General features: G+C 45.6%; 1 protein-coding gene across 1 annotated transcript in view; it reads left to right on the top strand.

Annotated features, from left to right (window-relative positions):
- Positions 1–12,340, top strand: part of RFTN1 (raftlin, lipid raft linker 1) — a 203,248-nt gene that overhangs the window by 152,188 nt on the left and 38,720 nt on the right. The window contains exon 7 of the mRNA XM_011933708.1: positions 8,950–9,065. Within this exon, the coding sequence (XP_011789098.1) occupies positions 8,950–9,065 (116 nt within the window). The remainder of the gene's footprint in view (positions 1–8,949; positions 9,066–12,340) is intronic.

Genomic DNA, 12,340 nt, shown 5'->3' with positions numbered 1-12,340 from the left:
GTTGTTATGCCTGTGTTATAGCTGTGGAAACTGAGGCACAGAGACATTATGTCATTGTCAAGGTTACTGGCTAGTAAGAGCAAGAAGGTGGCAGAAGAAAGAAGGGAGTAGGCAGACAAAAGGACCATGAGGTAGGCGGGATAGAAGAGGAAAGACGTGGCTATGCTGGCAGGAGTTGTGGCCCCCAGCGGGACTTTGGCGGCTCTCCTGGTGGGGAGAGGAGGACTCCAGGGTCACTCTAGGGAGGTGGCAGGACCCGATGGAAGCAAGAATGAGTCCAGGGGCCACATAGCAGAGCAGCCAGGCACTCAGGAACATGTCGGCCAGTGAGATGAAGGCCAGGCTCTCTATTTCTAGAGGATGGGAAAGACCAGGAGGAGAGACCCCAAGCTGAGCTGGCTGTTGTGGAGGAGTTGGGTGGGAGTCAGGAGTTCAGGGTAAGATTGAGGCTGCCCAACCCTGAAGACCCAGTGAGGAGGCTGATTTTTCACAAGGCCTCTGGGCCTGCAGAATTGCTGCTGGCCATCACCAGCCATTGAGGCTGCTGCTGCCGCCACCATCTCTCTTGCCCTGCCTTGCCCAGCATTCCTCTTGCTCTGTCCTATCCCCTGCCCCCAACTACCCTCTTTGCCCTGCCTTCCCTGCCCCACCACCCTGCCCACTCCTGCTCCTCGTTCCTCATATCCTTGGCCTGTCCTTGCCCTTTTCCTACCCTGGCAGTCCTCCATCTCTTTGTTTCAGAAATGGCCTTTGCAGCTGATTGTCCAAACCAGAATCTACTCCAGCAACAGTCAGCGTTTGCGGTGACTGTATCCTCACTTCTCTTTTTGCCTAGAAGAGCCCTTTTTCCTTTCTCTGACTGCTTGAAAGGAACCTAGCCTCTCATTCTGCAGAATGGCCTGCATGATGCTTCATCTGATCAGTGCTCATGGTGTCATTGATCTTATTTCTCCAACCTCTATTTCTCGTAACCTGGAAGTTAGTTCTAAGGCCTTGATAAATTAAGAATTATGACAAGAATCTATTCCAGGCAATGTGTTCTCCACGCTGCATCACATAGGGGTCACATGACACCCAGATGTCTCTCTGTTCCCACCTTTTAAAAAGATTCGGTCTCCCTTGAGACTTTCTCCGGTGCCTCAGCTGCATCTAAATTCAAGTTAACACTTGGTATTGGCATTTATACCACCTTTTTTGACACCTAGCGTATCCTCCATGACCATATATTTGCAAAATACATATGTAAACCACATGTACATGGTTTAAATAAATATGTATTAAATATGTGGGGTGTACATTTTATATAGACATATTCACAACCAACCCCCCAGGCAGGTCCTTACTTTTTGTACTTTCTTAACATCACAGTGCCTGTATTCAGAAGGTGACTAATGATAATTCTGGATGATGCTCAACAACGTCAGTGGCAATGAGGAGAAAAGCTGATATTGGAGTGTTTCACCAGGAACCGGCAGGTTTTAGGGTGGGACTGGTAAAAGAGGGAGAATGAAGTAGCAGCAGGTGTTTCTGAGAGCCACTCCCTTGGGACACCACCCATCTCCAGGAATGTCTGGCCTAGTGGTTACAGGCAGGCCTTCTGTTTCAAAGAAGCCACTTAATAATGTAGGGGCTAAATTGCACATATGCCATTAAATGCATTTTCTCATGTGTCCATAGGACACCTTTAAAAAATTTTTATTGCAGTTTAGCACACACGTAAAAAATTGTACAGATCATAGGATATAGCTCAGTGGCTTTTCACACGGTGAGCACATCCATGTCACCAGCACACAGATCAAGAAATAGAACAGATCAAGCCCCTAGAAGCCCCTGCATGTCCCACGCTGTTTCTATCCCCCCGGGGTAAGCGCAGTCCCTACCTGAAACACTATTGATGAGTTTTGAACTGTATACAAACTTTATACACTTGTCATTGTGGAATTCATCCACATTTTTACATGTAATTGCAGACCATTTTCTCTCATTGCTGTGTGCTATTCCATTGTGTCAAATACACAGCTATATATATAACTTAGCCATTTACAAGCATATTTTTATTCTTTTTTTTGCCCCATATAGGACAGCATGGCATCTGTACAGATGTGGCCCCAAACAGAAGCCCAAAGCCCATCTCATTGTGCCCTGAATGAAATCTCATCCTAACCACCAAGGCAGAGAGAGTATGGTGCAGTGATCAGAAAACACCAGCTCTGCAAGGGTAGAAACCTAGCCTGTTTAGCACCTACCTCCAGTTCCTCAAACAGGGTCTGCCTCATCATAGTAGTAGCTCAGTAAATGTCTATTGAAAACAGGTAGGTTTTAGGATCAAAGAAATCACATTTCAGATCTGGTTTGGCCCTTGTATTTCATATGAACATGGACTAATCATTTAACTCGGTTGTCTACCCACTAAAAGGGAATGACAACTCTTACAGAATTTTGGGGAGGATTCAATGAAAAGCCTTGAACTGCACCTGGCAGAGTGCCTCACATCCAGCTAACACTGAATCAGAACGTTTCTTCCCTATCTGGTCAGTTCAATGGTGCTGCAACTTGCAAGCTAACCCTTTTCTAGCTGAAGAGGAGTAATATCTTTTCTAGATTATTCAGTGCCTCAAATTGAGAATGTAGAAAGGCAGGCAGACCCAGAGCAGCAGTGAGTGTTCAAGAAGCAAGAGAAGGCAGTACCTTGCTCATTCTTTGGTTAATAGAGCAACTTAGCTGCAGGGTAATTGGGAAGCAACATGGCACCGTTACCTGGGATTGGTTGAGCAGTGATTACATTTGCCATGGGATCACATGTCATATGACTGCATGTGCAATTGTGCTTATGCAGTTGGCCAGTGCCAATCCTGGAATCAAGGTGGTGCCAAGAGCACTGCAGCCTCTGATCGAGAGAAGGTGCCCTCAGAGAGTCAAGAGCATCTGTTATGCCAGCTACTCCAGGGTAGACAATCTAGTCCAGTCTAGCTTGTTGAAAGGAGAATAGCAACACTTTGTTTTTAACCCTGCAAAATAGGCCAAATGCATTGACCGCTTGTCATGGCATGCACATTCAGGCTAGACTTTGGCAAAGCATAGCACCCTAGGGCTGAGCCTGAAGGTTAGCTTGATAGACAGAGTCTTAATGTCTCAGAGGCTGCAGAACAGTGGTTGCCTCATAGAATTTACCTCTTGAAATAATACGACAAATCTCCTTTTCCCACATCCTTCTTGTAAGTCATAAGCTTGGAATATTAAGGTGGCCTTTTACCAAAAGACCAGCATCAGATATTTATACAGTATGAGGGCAGATAGCTTTCTGTGCTCAGTAGGGAAGCATCTTCACTTTAATAAAAAATGCAGTGATAATGGAATGTTTTCCACGGATGGAGGGCAGTTTAACCTTTTTACATCGGAGCCTTCACTCTAAGATAAACCTATTTATACCCAACTCGGTGCACATTATAGTGAGGCTGAGCCATGAAGGTAATGAGGAGACAAGGAGTGGACAAGGCCGTCAAAACAAGAGACTCTTTAAAAGCCCAGCTGTCTGCTCTCTGTGGTTCATTGACTTTTTTGCTGTTACAGATAACCAGATTTTGACAGCCATTCTGAACTTCAGCCTCATGGTTAAGTAGGTGAATCAGTGCTCTGGATTCAGAATACTGGAGGATTAGGCTAAGGTGGGGAGACTGGGAAGCAGGCAGTGGATGAGGTGGGTGGATGTGGGTGTGTTCCTCCTTCATGCCCCCAAGCTAGCTGTAGCTTTCCCTGCTGACTACACAGCCCCGCTCCCAGGCCTGACTCAGGAGGAAGGAGAGGAAGCCCAGCAGGAGATGGAGAAAAAGTCTGGATGGGCTGTGAGTGTCCCCTTCCTTCATCTGGACCTCAGCTCTGCCATGCTCGCCATGGGCAGGCTAAACACCATCAGATAATGTATGTTGAATTAGGCACTTAAATACTTAAAGCACATGGCAGGCACTTTTAAAGGGCTTGGAGGTTTTCCATTGAGAAGATCTATAGGTAGAGGCTTTGGAAATTTGATGTAACATATTTTTGTAGAAGTCTTGAGGAAATGTGTGCTGTGTTGATAAAATCCTGATGTAATCATTGAGTGTCTTCTGGTCTCAAGCATGCCCAGGTCAGGATTTGGGAGGGCTTTACTCAAAGGGGTCTCTTAGGGCATCCCTACTGTGATAGGAGCTCCAGATGGACTCCTGGAGTGTTACCCAGAACTTAAAAAGTGAGCTGGACTATGGTCCATACTCACCTTGGACCCCAAAATACCTGCGACGTGATTTAGCTGTACAGCAGCTGTTTTTCCCTGATCACCTATGAAACATGTCTCTTAGGAGGCCATGGAATAAGCACATGGGAGAAACTTTTCAGCAAAGCAGATGAGAGAGGCAAGCTTAGCACCTGCCAAGGCTGTTTGATAACAGACTCTCCGGATAGGAAACAAGAAGCTGGAGCGTGTTATTGGTTTACCCATAGGGCTCTTACTTGAAATGGAGAATTACCTTATGTTGGGATAATATCAGGATAAGGCTGCTGTGCTCATTACCCTTACAGCCATGGTTTTGTTGAACCGGTTAGGCCTCCCTATTATTCTGGAATAAGGACCCATGCTAAGCAAAGTACCGTGGTCTTGTTTTTAGGTCTAGATTGGGCATTGTGTCAGTCAGCTATTGCTCCAATAATGCTGTGTAACAAACCACTTCAGAACTCATTGGCTTACAATGGTAACAATTTACTCTGGTAGATTTTGGGGTTGGCTGGAGCAGCTCTGTTGAGGCAGACCTGGTCTCACCTGGGTTCCACTGGGGCAGCTCTGCTCCATTTGTCCTTCATCTCCCTAGAACCAACTGGCTAGCTGGGGCATGCCCTCTCAATGTAATGGCAAAGACACAAGAGGCCAAGCTCAACCACACATGTGCTTTTTATGCCTCTGCTTGCATTACACCTGCTAATATCCCATTGGCCAAGCAAGTCAGATGAACAGAGCCCTAAGTGGCTGGCCTCCCCACCAGTCAATTTAGTCTTAACTACCTTCTCTCCTGATTCTGCTGCTCACCTGGTCCTTGACTGTCCTTCATTTACTCTGCATGTCAGGCTGGCTGTCCCTTCCTCCTGGAACTCTCAAACCCTGCGCATCCATATTCCTTGCTTGCTTAGTTCACTTAAAGTGGGGAGCCCTACCCTGATGCCTCTTTCAAAAATAGCCACCACCACTGTGTCCACTCTCACTCTCACCTTGGCCCACTTGGTATTTTTCTAGGATTTGTCACCTCTGACATGGTGTTATTGTCTTCCTCCTCCACTGCAAGGTAAGCTTCATGGAGGCAGGGACTTTGTCTTGCTGCTCGTGAGATCTCTAGTGACTACAGGACTACTTGGCACATAATAGATTCCCAGTAGGTGTCATAATGAATGGCTGGAAGGTTATTCAGCGTAAACTGGAACTCCAGTAACATGTCACTCACCCTTCTGAGGCCCTATCTTCCATTTTTAGACTCCTCTAAGGAAAGTTTTTCTATTTAGATTATACTAATATCCATCTCCTCATAGTTTTACAAAACTCTTTGATTCTAGTTATGCCTTCAAGAGCCTTGTAGAGAGAAAAAGGACATTCTCTGTCATCTGTGTTGTCCATTTACTTGTGTTACACCCGATTTAACTTGTTAATAACCTCATGGAAAAGGAAGGATATAAAAGAAAACTCAAATTGTATGTAATTCCACCACCTGTAACTGCTGTTAGCATTTTGTGTATTTCCTTAAAGTTTGTCTAAACCGTTTTAATATAAAAATCCATATTGAGCTCATGTGGCAGTTTTATATCCTAGTTTTTCTCCATAATATTGTATCTAAAGCATTTTTCTGAATCATTAAATTCCCATGATATTTTTAGGGACAGCCTAGTGTTATACAGAAATCTCCAAATTTAACTATTTTTCTATGGTTAAATCTTTGGATTGTTGAACATTTAGATTAAGTCTTTAAGTAATTTTATAAGTAATGCTTGTAGATGGATATTTGATGGTATTGGAGGTTATTACCTCAAAATAGACAAGAAGGGTACGCTTTCTGGGCGAAAGAGGATGGACTTTTTGTGGCAAGATCCTGCAAAATTGTTAAATTGCTTTCTAGAAAGACTGTACAGTTAAAATTCCCTTAAGCACTACAAACTTTCCCATATCAGCATACCTGTACCAGCAGTGAGAATTTTCTTTTCAAAATTTGTCACCTTGCTAAATAAAAATGAAGTTGAGGCCTGGAGCAGTGGCTTATGCCTGTAATCCCAGCACTTTGGGAGACCAAGGATCACTGGAGTCCAGCAGTCCGAGACTAGCCTGAGAAATGTAGTGAGACCCCATCTCTACAAATAATAAAAACAGCTAGGGGTGGTGGCATGTGCCTGTAGTCCCAGCTACTGGGGAGGCTGTGGTGGGAGGATCACTTGAGCCCAGGAGGTTGAGGCTGCAGTGAGCCGTGATTGTGCCATGGCACTCCAGTCTAAGAGACAGAGTGAGACCCCATCTCAAACAAACAAAAAAAAAGAGATTGCGGCCGGGCGCGGTGGCTCAAGCCTGTAATCCCAGCACTTTGGGAGGCCGAGACGGGCGGATCACGAGGTCAGGAGATCGAGACCATCCTGGCTAACACGGTGAAACCCCGTCTCTACTAAAAATACAAAAACTAGCCGGGTGAGGTGGCAGGTGCCTGTAGTCCCAGCTACTCGGGAGGCTGAGGCAGGAGAATGGCGTAAACCAGGGAGGCGGAGCTTGCAGTGAGCTGAGATCCGGCCACTGCACTCCAGCCTGGGCGACAGACCGAGACTCCGGCTCAAAAAAAAAAAAAAAAAAAAGATTGCAATTGTTTTTCAATGTTTACTGGCCATGGAAAGAGAAAGAGAGAGAATTAATTAATTGCTAGTTTATGTCCTTTGTTTCTAATGGTGTTTTAGTATTTTTAACTATCTGTAAAAGCTTTTTACATATAAAAATATTGAGCTTAGCCTTTATTTTTGTTATTGTTGTTGCAAATAATTTTCTCATGTTGATGACCTTTTGTTTATGGGGTCTGTTGGGAGCCAAAGCTAAATAGTGTTATATATTCACATCTGTCAGTCTTTTTCTTTGTGATTCTAGAAAATACTGGGAGTTCCAGGAACTCCAGTGTGATTCAAGGGACTTTCTGAATTTGTCTCCCTTCCTCCCCGTGGAGGAAAAAAAAAAAAAAGGTCACATTATTATGGATTTGTCCTATTAAAAATTGTCCTTTTAAAAGAGCATGTCATTGAAATGTGGTTTGTATGTGTGTTTGTTTACTAGGACTGTCATAAAAAAATACCACACACCGGGTGGCTTAAACAACAGACACTTATTTTCTCTCAGTTCTGGAGGCTAGAAGTCCATGGTCAAGGTTCCAGCAACTTCAGTTTCTGGCTAGGGCTCTCTTCCTGGCTTGCAGATAGCCACCTTCCTGCTGTGTCCTCACGTGGCTTTTCCTCTTTACACATGCCAGGTGAGGGAGAGAGAGGGCTCTGGTTTCTCTTCCTCTTCTGATAAGGACACCAGTCCTATTAGACTAAGGCCCCATCCCACCCTAGTTAAAGGAGGACTAGGACCTCATTTAACCTTAATTACCTTCCTAAAGGCTCTGTCTCCAAATATAGTCACATTGCGAGTTAAGGCTTCAACATACGAATTTTAGGAGGACACAATTCAGTCCATAATATTATGATTGAGCAGTGTTTATAGCATCAAATCTGGGAACCAAGAGAGATTGTCTGTCCATAATCCCACAGATGAGAGACCCAGCCCTTGAAAGAGTCACATCACCTTTCCTGATACAGCCCAGCCCCAAACCACTTGCTTCTAAGTCAGTCTTCTTTCCCCAAATCCCTTATCAAAATGGGCCTAGGACATTTAGGAGCCATGTACCAAACAAAGGGGTAAAAGGTGCTTCCCTTAGTGTATTCTGTAGGGGCAAGGACTCTGCTCTGTATTTTTTTTTTTTGGAAACAGAGTCTCACTCTGTCGCCCAAGCTGAAGTACAGTGGTGCTATCTCGGCTCATTGCAACCTCTGCCTTCCAAGTAGCTGGGATTACAGGCGCACCCCGCCACGCCCAGCTAATTTTTTGTATTTTAGTAGAGATAGGGTTTCACTGTGTTGCCCAGGCTGGTCTCGAACTCCTGAGCTCAGGGAATCCGCCTGCCTTGGCCTCCCAAAGTGCTGGGATTACAGGCGTGAGCCACTGCGCCCAGCCTGTTCTATATTTCTTTGTACCCTCATTGCCTAAGATAGTTTTTGATCATGCTATACATTTCATGTATACTTGTCGAATCGTACAGAGTTCAGAACCTGGTACTTTGACTACAGCAGTGCCCAGGGAAACATTTCCAGTGGTAAATTATTTGGGAAAATTCCCTCTCCCCACATTCCACCACTTGACAAGAGCTGCCTAAAATGCTGTCTGGACAGCAGCCCACATCATGTGAACTTCCAAGAATCAACGCATCTAGAACGCATCTGACAAGCTCAGATCTGGTGTGTTATATCTCTTCCCTTTAAAAAAAAAAACCCTCACCTAAATATAGTTTGCTTCTAAAAACTGTCTCTAAATGACTGTGTTTTACCCTGGATAAGTTCTCCCCAGTGCATCCTGACGCTGGAGCATGAAAAGGAAGGTAGACGCGTGAAATCAAATGGTGATTGCTAACAATGAAATTTGGGCTCATAAATCAAGGATATTATTCAAAACTGTGAGGTAAATTAGCCTCATTCATTCTGATAGGGCTAGATACACTCTATGGCTGTGTGTGCCTTCTTTAATTAACATGCTGAAAAGATGTTCTGATTGGGATTATTAATGAATGCAGTGGAAATGTTTGCTGCTTAGAAGACTTCTGCCACAGACGGTTTACAAACCACCCCCCACCCCGCCTTTTTCTTTTTCCACAGATTCCTTACATGGCTTAACAGATGGAGTATTCATCTTTGAAGCTGTTTCCACAGAAGATAGCAAAACCATACAGGGCTATGATGCGATTGTGGTTGAACAATGGACCGTCCTGGAAGTAAGTGTGGGGTTGGCAGCCCTGCTTCTTTTGTTTAGACAGCAATTGTTTTATCCGCCTGCTCCATCTGACCGTGGGGCTGTTGCTCAGCTGTGGCTTTCTTCCGAGAGGGAGCTGACCTGGTAGGTCCTAGAAGGACCCCCTTAGTCCTTTCATTCCCCTCTTTTCCCACCCCCAGGTAGGGGTGGGCCCCGCTCTTCCCTTTCTGCAGGAAAAGCACATTGCCTGTGCCTGGCCATTTGGTGGAAAGAGACTTGTTTTTCATTAATTTGCATATAACTGACAACTCTAAGTGATATAAATGAGGCCACATAGTTTGTGACCTCCGTAATAATCAGAGCGGCATCATTGTCAGAGCCAGACCCTGTGGCTCCCTCTGCCAGTTATCCTTAGAGTTATGCACATGAGCTCACTTAATCTTCACAATCAGCCTTTTAAGTAAATACTGTTATTGCCCCTGTTATATAGATGAGGAAACTGAGGCACAGAGAGGTTAGGTCCCTGGTCCAAGATTACACATTAAATACTGAAGAATGTATTTGAGAAATGTTGACTCATGAGGCCCCCAAATTGCTGTGGGCAGGGGAATTCCTCAAACCATATTCTGCTGGGACTTTGGAGGAGCTAATTTACTTCTAAGATTCACTAGTGTGTACCTGAAGGGCATTTCTCTAACTATGGAAGCGTGACTTTTTAGCCTAGTCTCTTGTATACACAGCGTCTGGGGGAAGCTCTTTGGACATAGAGAACTGAATTCTTGTTTTTGTGGGGGGGTTTTGTTTTTGTTTTTTGTTTTTTTTTTGAGATAGCATCTTGCTCTGTCGCTCAGGCTGGAGTGCAGTGGCACGATCTTGGCTCACTGCAACCTCCACCTCCTGGGTTCAAGCAATTCTCCTGCCTCAGCCTCCAGAGTAGCTGGGACTACAGGCACCTGCCACCAGGCCCAGCTAATTTTTGTATTTTTAGTAAAGACAGAGTCTCACCATGTTGGCCAGGCTGGTCTCAAACTCCTGACCTCAAGTGGTCTGTCTGCCTTGGCCTTTAGAAGTGCTGGGATTACACCGTGAGCCACCATGCCCAGCCATGGGCATAGATAACTGATTTCTGAACACCACGGAAGAACACAGGATTGGCATTGCTGGGAGGGCCTCTGCCAAACAGGGCTCTCCAGGCCGAGGGAAGACAGGGGTAGATACAACTCGTTGTGAGGAGTGTGGGGCTCTGAGACCCACTGACAGCCAGTGCTTGCCACACCCTTGTGCCTGCCAGAACTGCAAACTCGAGGCAGTCCCTTGCCCGGTTACTGAAGCGGAGATGGGATGGGGCGCGAGTCGGATGTCTCCTGGGACACTGTTACTCAGCTTTGAAGCTGCAGCAGTTCCCAGCATGCGTGAAGTGAGGAGCAAGGCTGTTGGGGGCATGCCTGTGTCTGAACAGGGATGAGAAATAACTGCTTGCAAGTGTGATAGTAATGGAGTACCTAAAGGAACTAGAGTCGTCAGAAGCAGCAGTTGGAAAGTCACAGCATCCGGGGCTGGTTAGTGAAGGGGCCAGAAGTCCTGAGGGAAGTAAGGAACCAGGTGACCACCTGGTGTGAGATCAGCTCCACCAGTTACTCCTGTGTGACCCTGGGGTCCGTGGTCTCTCCAGGATCCATGCTCCTAACTAGAAATGGGATGCAGAGGAAGTAAGGCTCAGTCCAAGATGCCAAGCGAGTGTGGGCAGGTCCTGTCACCTCTCAGGACCCTGTCCTTCCTCAACTGTAGCTGGGCAGGTCACATGGCCCATCACGTGTGGTGGAGTGAAGGCTCCAGGTGGTGGTGAAATATGAAATGTCAAGAGTTGAGGATCTGAAGGACTGAGCAGCCGGCATTCAGTTTGCTCTGTAACATTTGGCTGTTAACAGTAGCGATGCATGGCTGCACCCAAAACATGTGCCTGAGCCGAGTGATTGGCAGACCATGGGGATGTGTGTAAAATTCCTGCTGTCTGTATATTAAAATGGCTGTTAAGGGAGGGCTCTGTGGTTCCTCAAAAAAGATGACTTGATGGCAGTGATCCAAAATCATCTATAAAATGGTTCTTAAAAATTAGTGTGACTGCAGGACCAGTGGCATCAGCATCACATGGGAAGTTGTTAGAAATGCAGATTCTTGGACCCCACTCCAGATCTGCTGAACCCTCTGGGGGTGGGGCCTGGCAGTCTGCATTTTAGCAAGCCCTGCAGGAGATTCTGGGGCTCACTCCATTTGAAGAACCAGGGTGGGTATAGATGCCACTCCCATGTTGGAACTGTACCCCACAAGGTGATGGATTTGAAAGGGGGGACCCTGGAATTGATAAGGCTGGGAAGGCTCCGCCCTCATGGATGGGATGAATGCCCTTAGAAGAGAGGCTGCAGACTACTGCCTCCCCTTTTTGGCCTTCCACCTTTGATCATGCAAGGATACCTACAGGGCACTATCTGTGAGGAATGGGCCTTTGCCAGACATTGAACCTGTTGGTCAGTGTCAAGATGCCTGATCTTGGACTGCCAGCCTCCAGAAATGTGGGAAACAAGTTTCTATTGTTTATAAATTACCCAGCCTGTGGTATATTGTTATAGGAGTAGGAATGGACAGAGACAGAAATTGGTACCAAGAAGTGGGGCTGTTGCTATAACAAATACTTGAAAGTGTGGAAATGACTTTGGAACTGGGTAATGGGTAGATGCTAGAAGAGTTTGGACATGCAGGCTAGAAAGAGCCTAGATTGCTGTGAATGGAGTGTTAGGGTGATTCTGTTGAGGGCTCAGAAGAAGAGGAGAGCTGTAGAGAGGGCCTCAGACTTCTCAGAAATTATCTAAGTGTCATGATCAGAATGTTGGTAGAAATACAGACAGGAAAGGCCATTCTGATGAGGTCTCAGATGGAGATGAGGAACAAGGTATTGGGAACTGGAGGAAAGGCCATCCTTGTTATAAAGTGGCGAAGAACTTGGCTAAATTGTGTTTGTGTCCTAGCACTGTGTGGAAGGCAGAACCAAAGAGAGATGAACTAGGATATTTGGTGGAAGAAATCTCTAAGCAAAGTATTCAGGGTGCAGTGTAGCTGTTCTTGGCTGCTGATAGTAAAATGCAGGAAGAGAGAAACAAACTGAAAATGGAGTTTGTAATCAGAAGGGAAGCAGAACTTAAAGATTTGGAAAATTCTCAGCCTGGCTTTGTTGTCAAAAATGAAAAAGTGTATTCAGAAGAGAAAACCAAGGTTGGCCAAGCTACTGTTTGACAGGGAGAT

The sequence above is a fragment of the Colobus angolensis genome, unplaced genomic scaffold (genome assembly GCF_000951035.1).
Source record: "Colobus angolensis palliatus isolate OR3802 unplaced genomic scaffold, Cang.pa_1.0 Scaffold129, whole genome shotgun sequence".
Classification (NCBI taxonomy): Eukaryota; Metazoa; Chordata; class Mammalia; order Primates; family Cercopithecidae; genus Colobus; species Colobus angolensis.
Note: the sequence above shows the minus strand (reverse complement) of the source record. Positions and strands in the feature narration are given on the sequence as shown.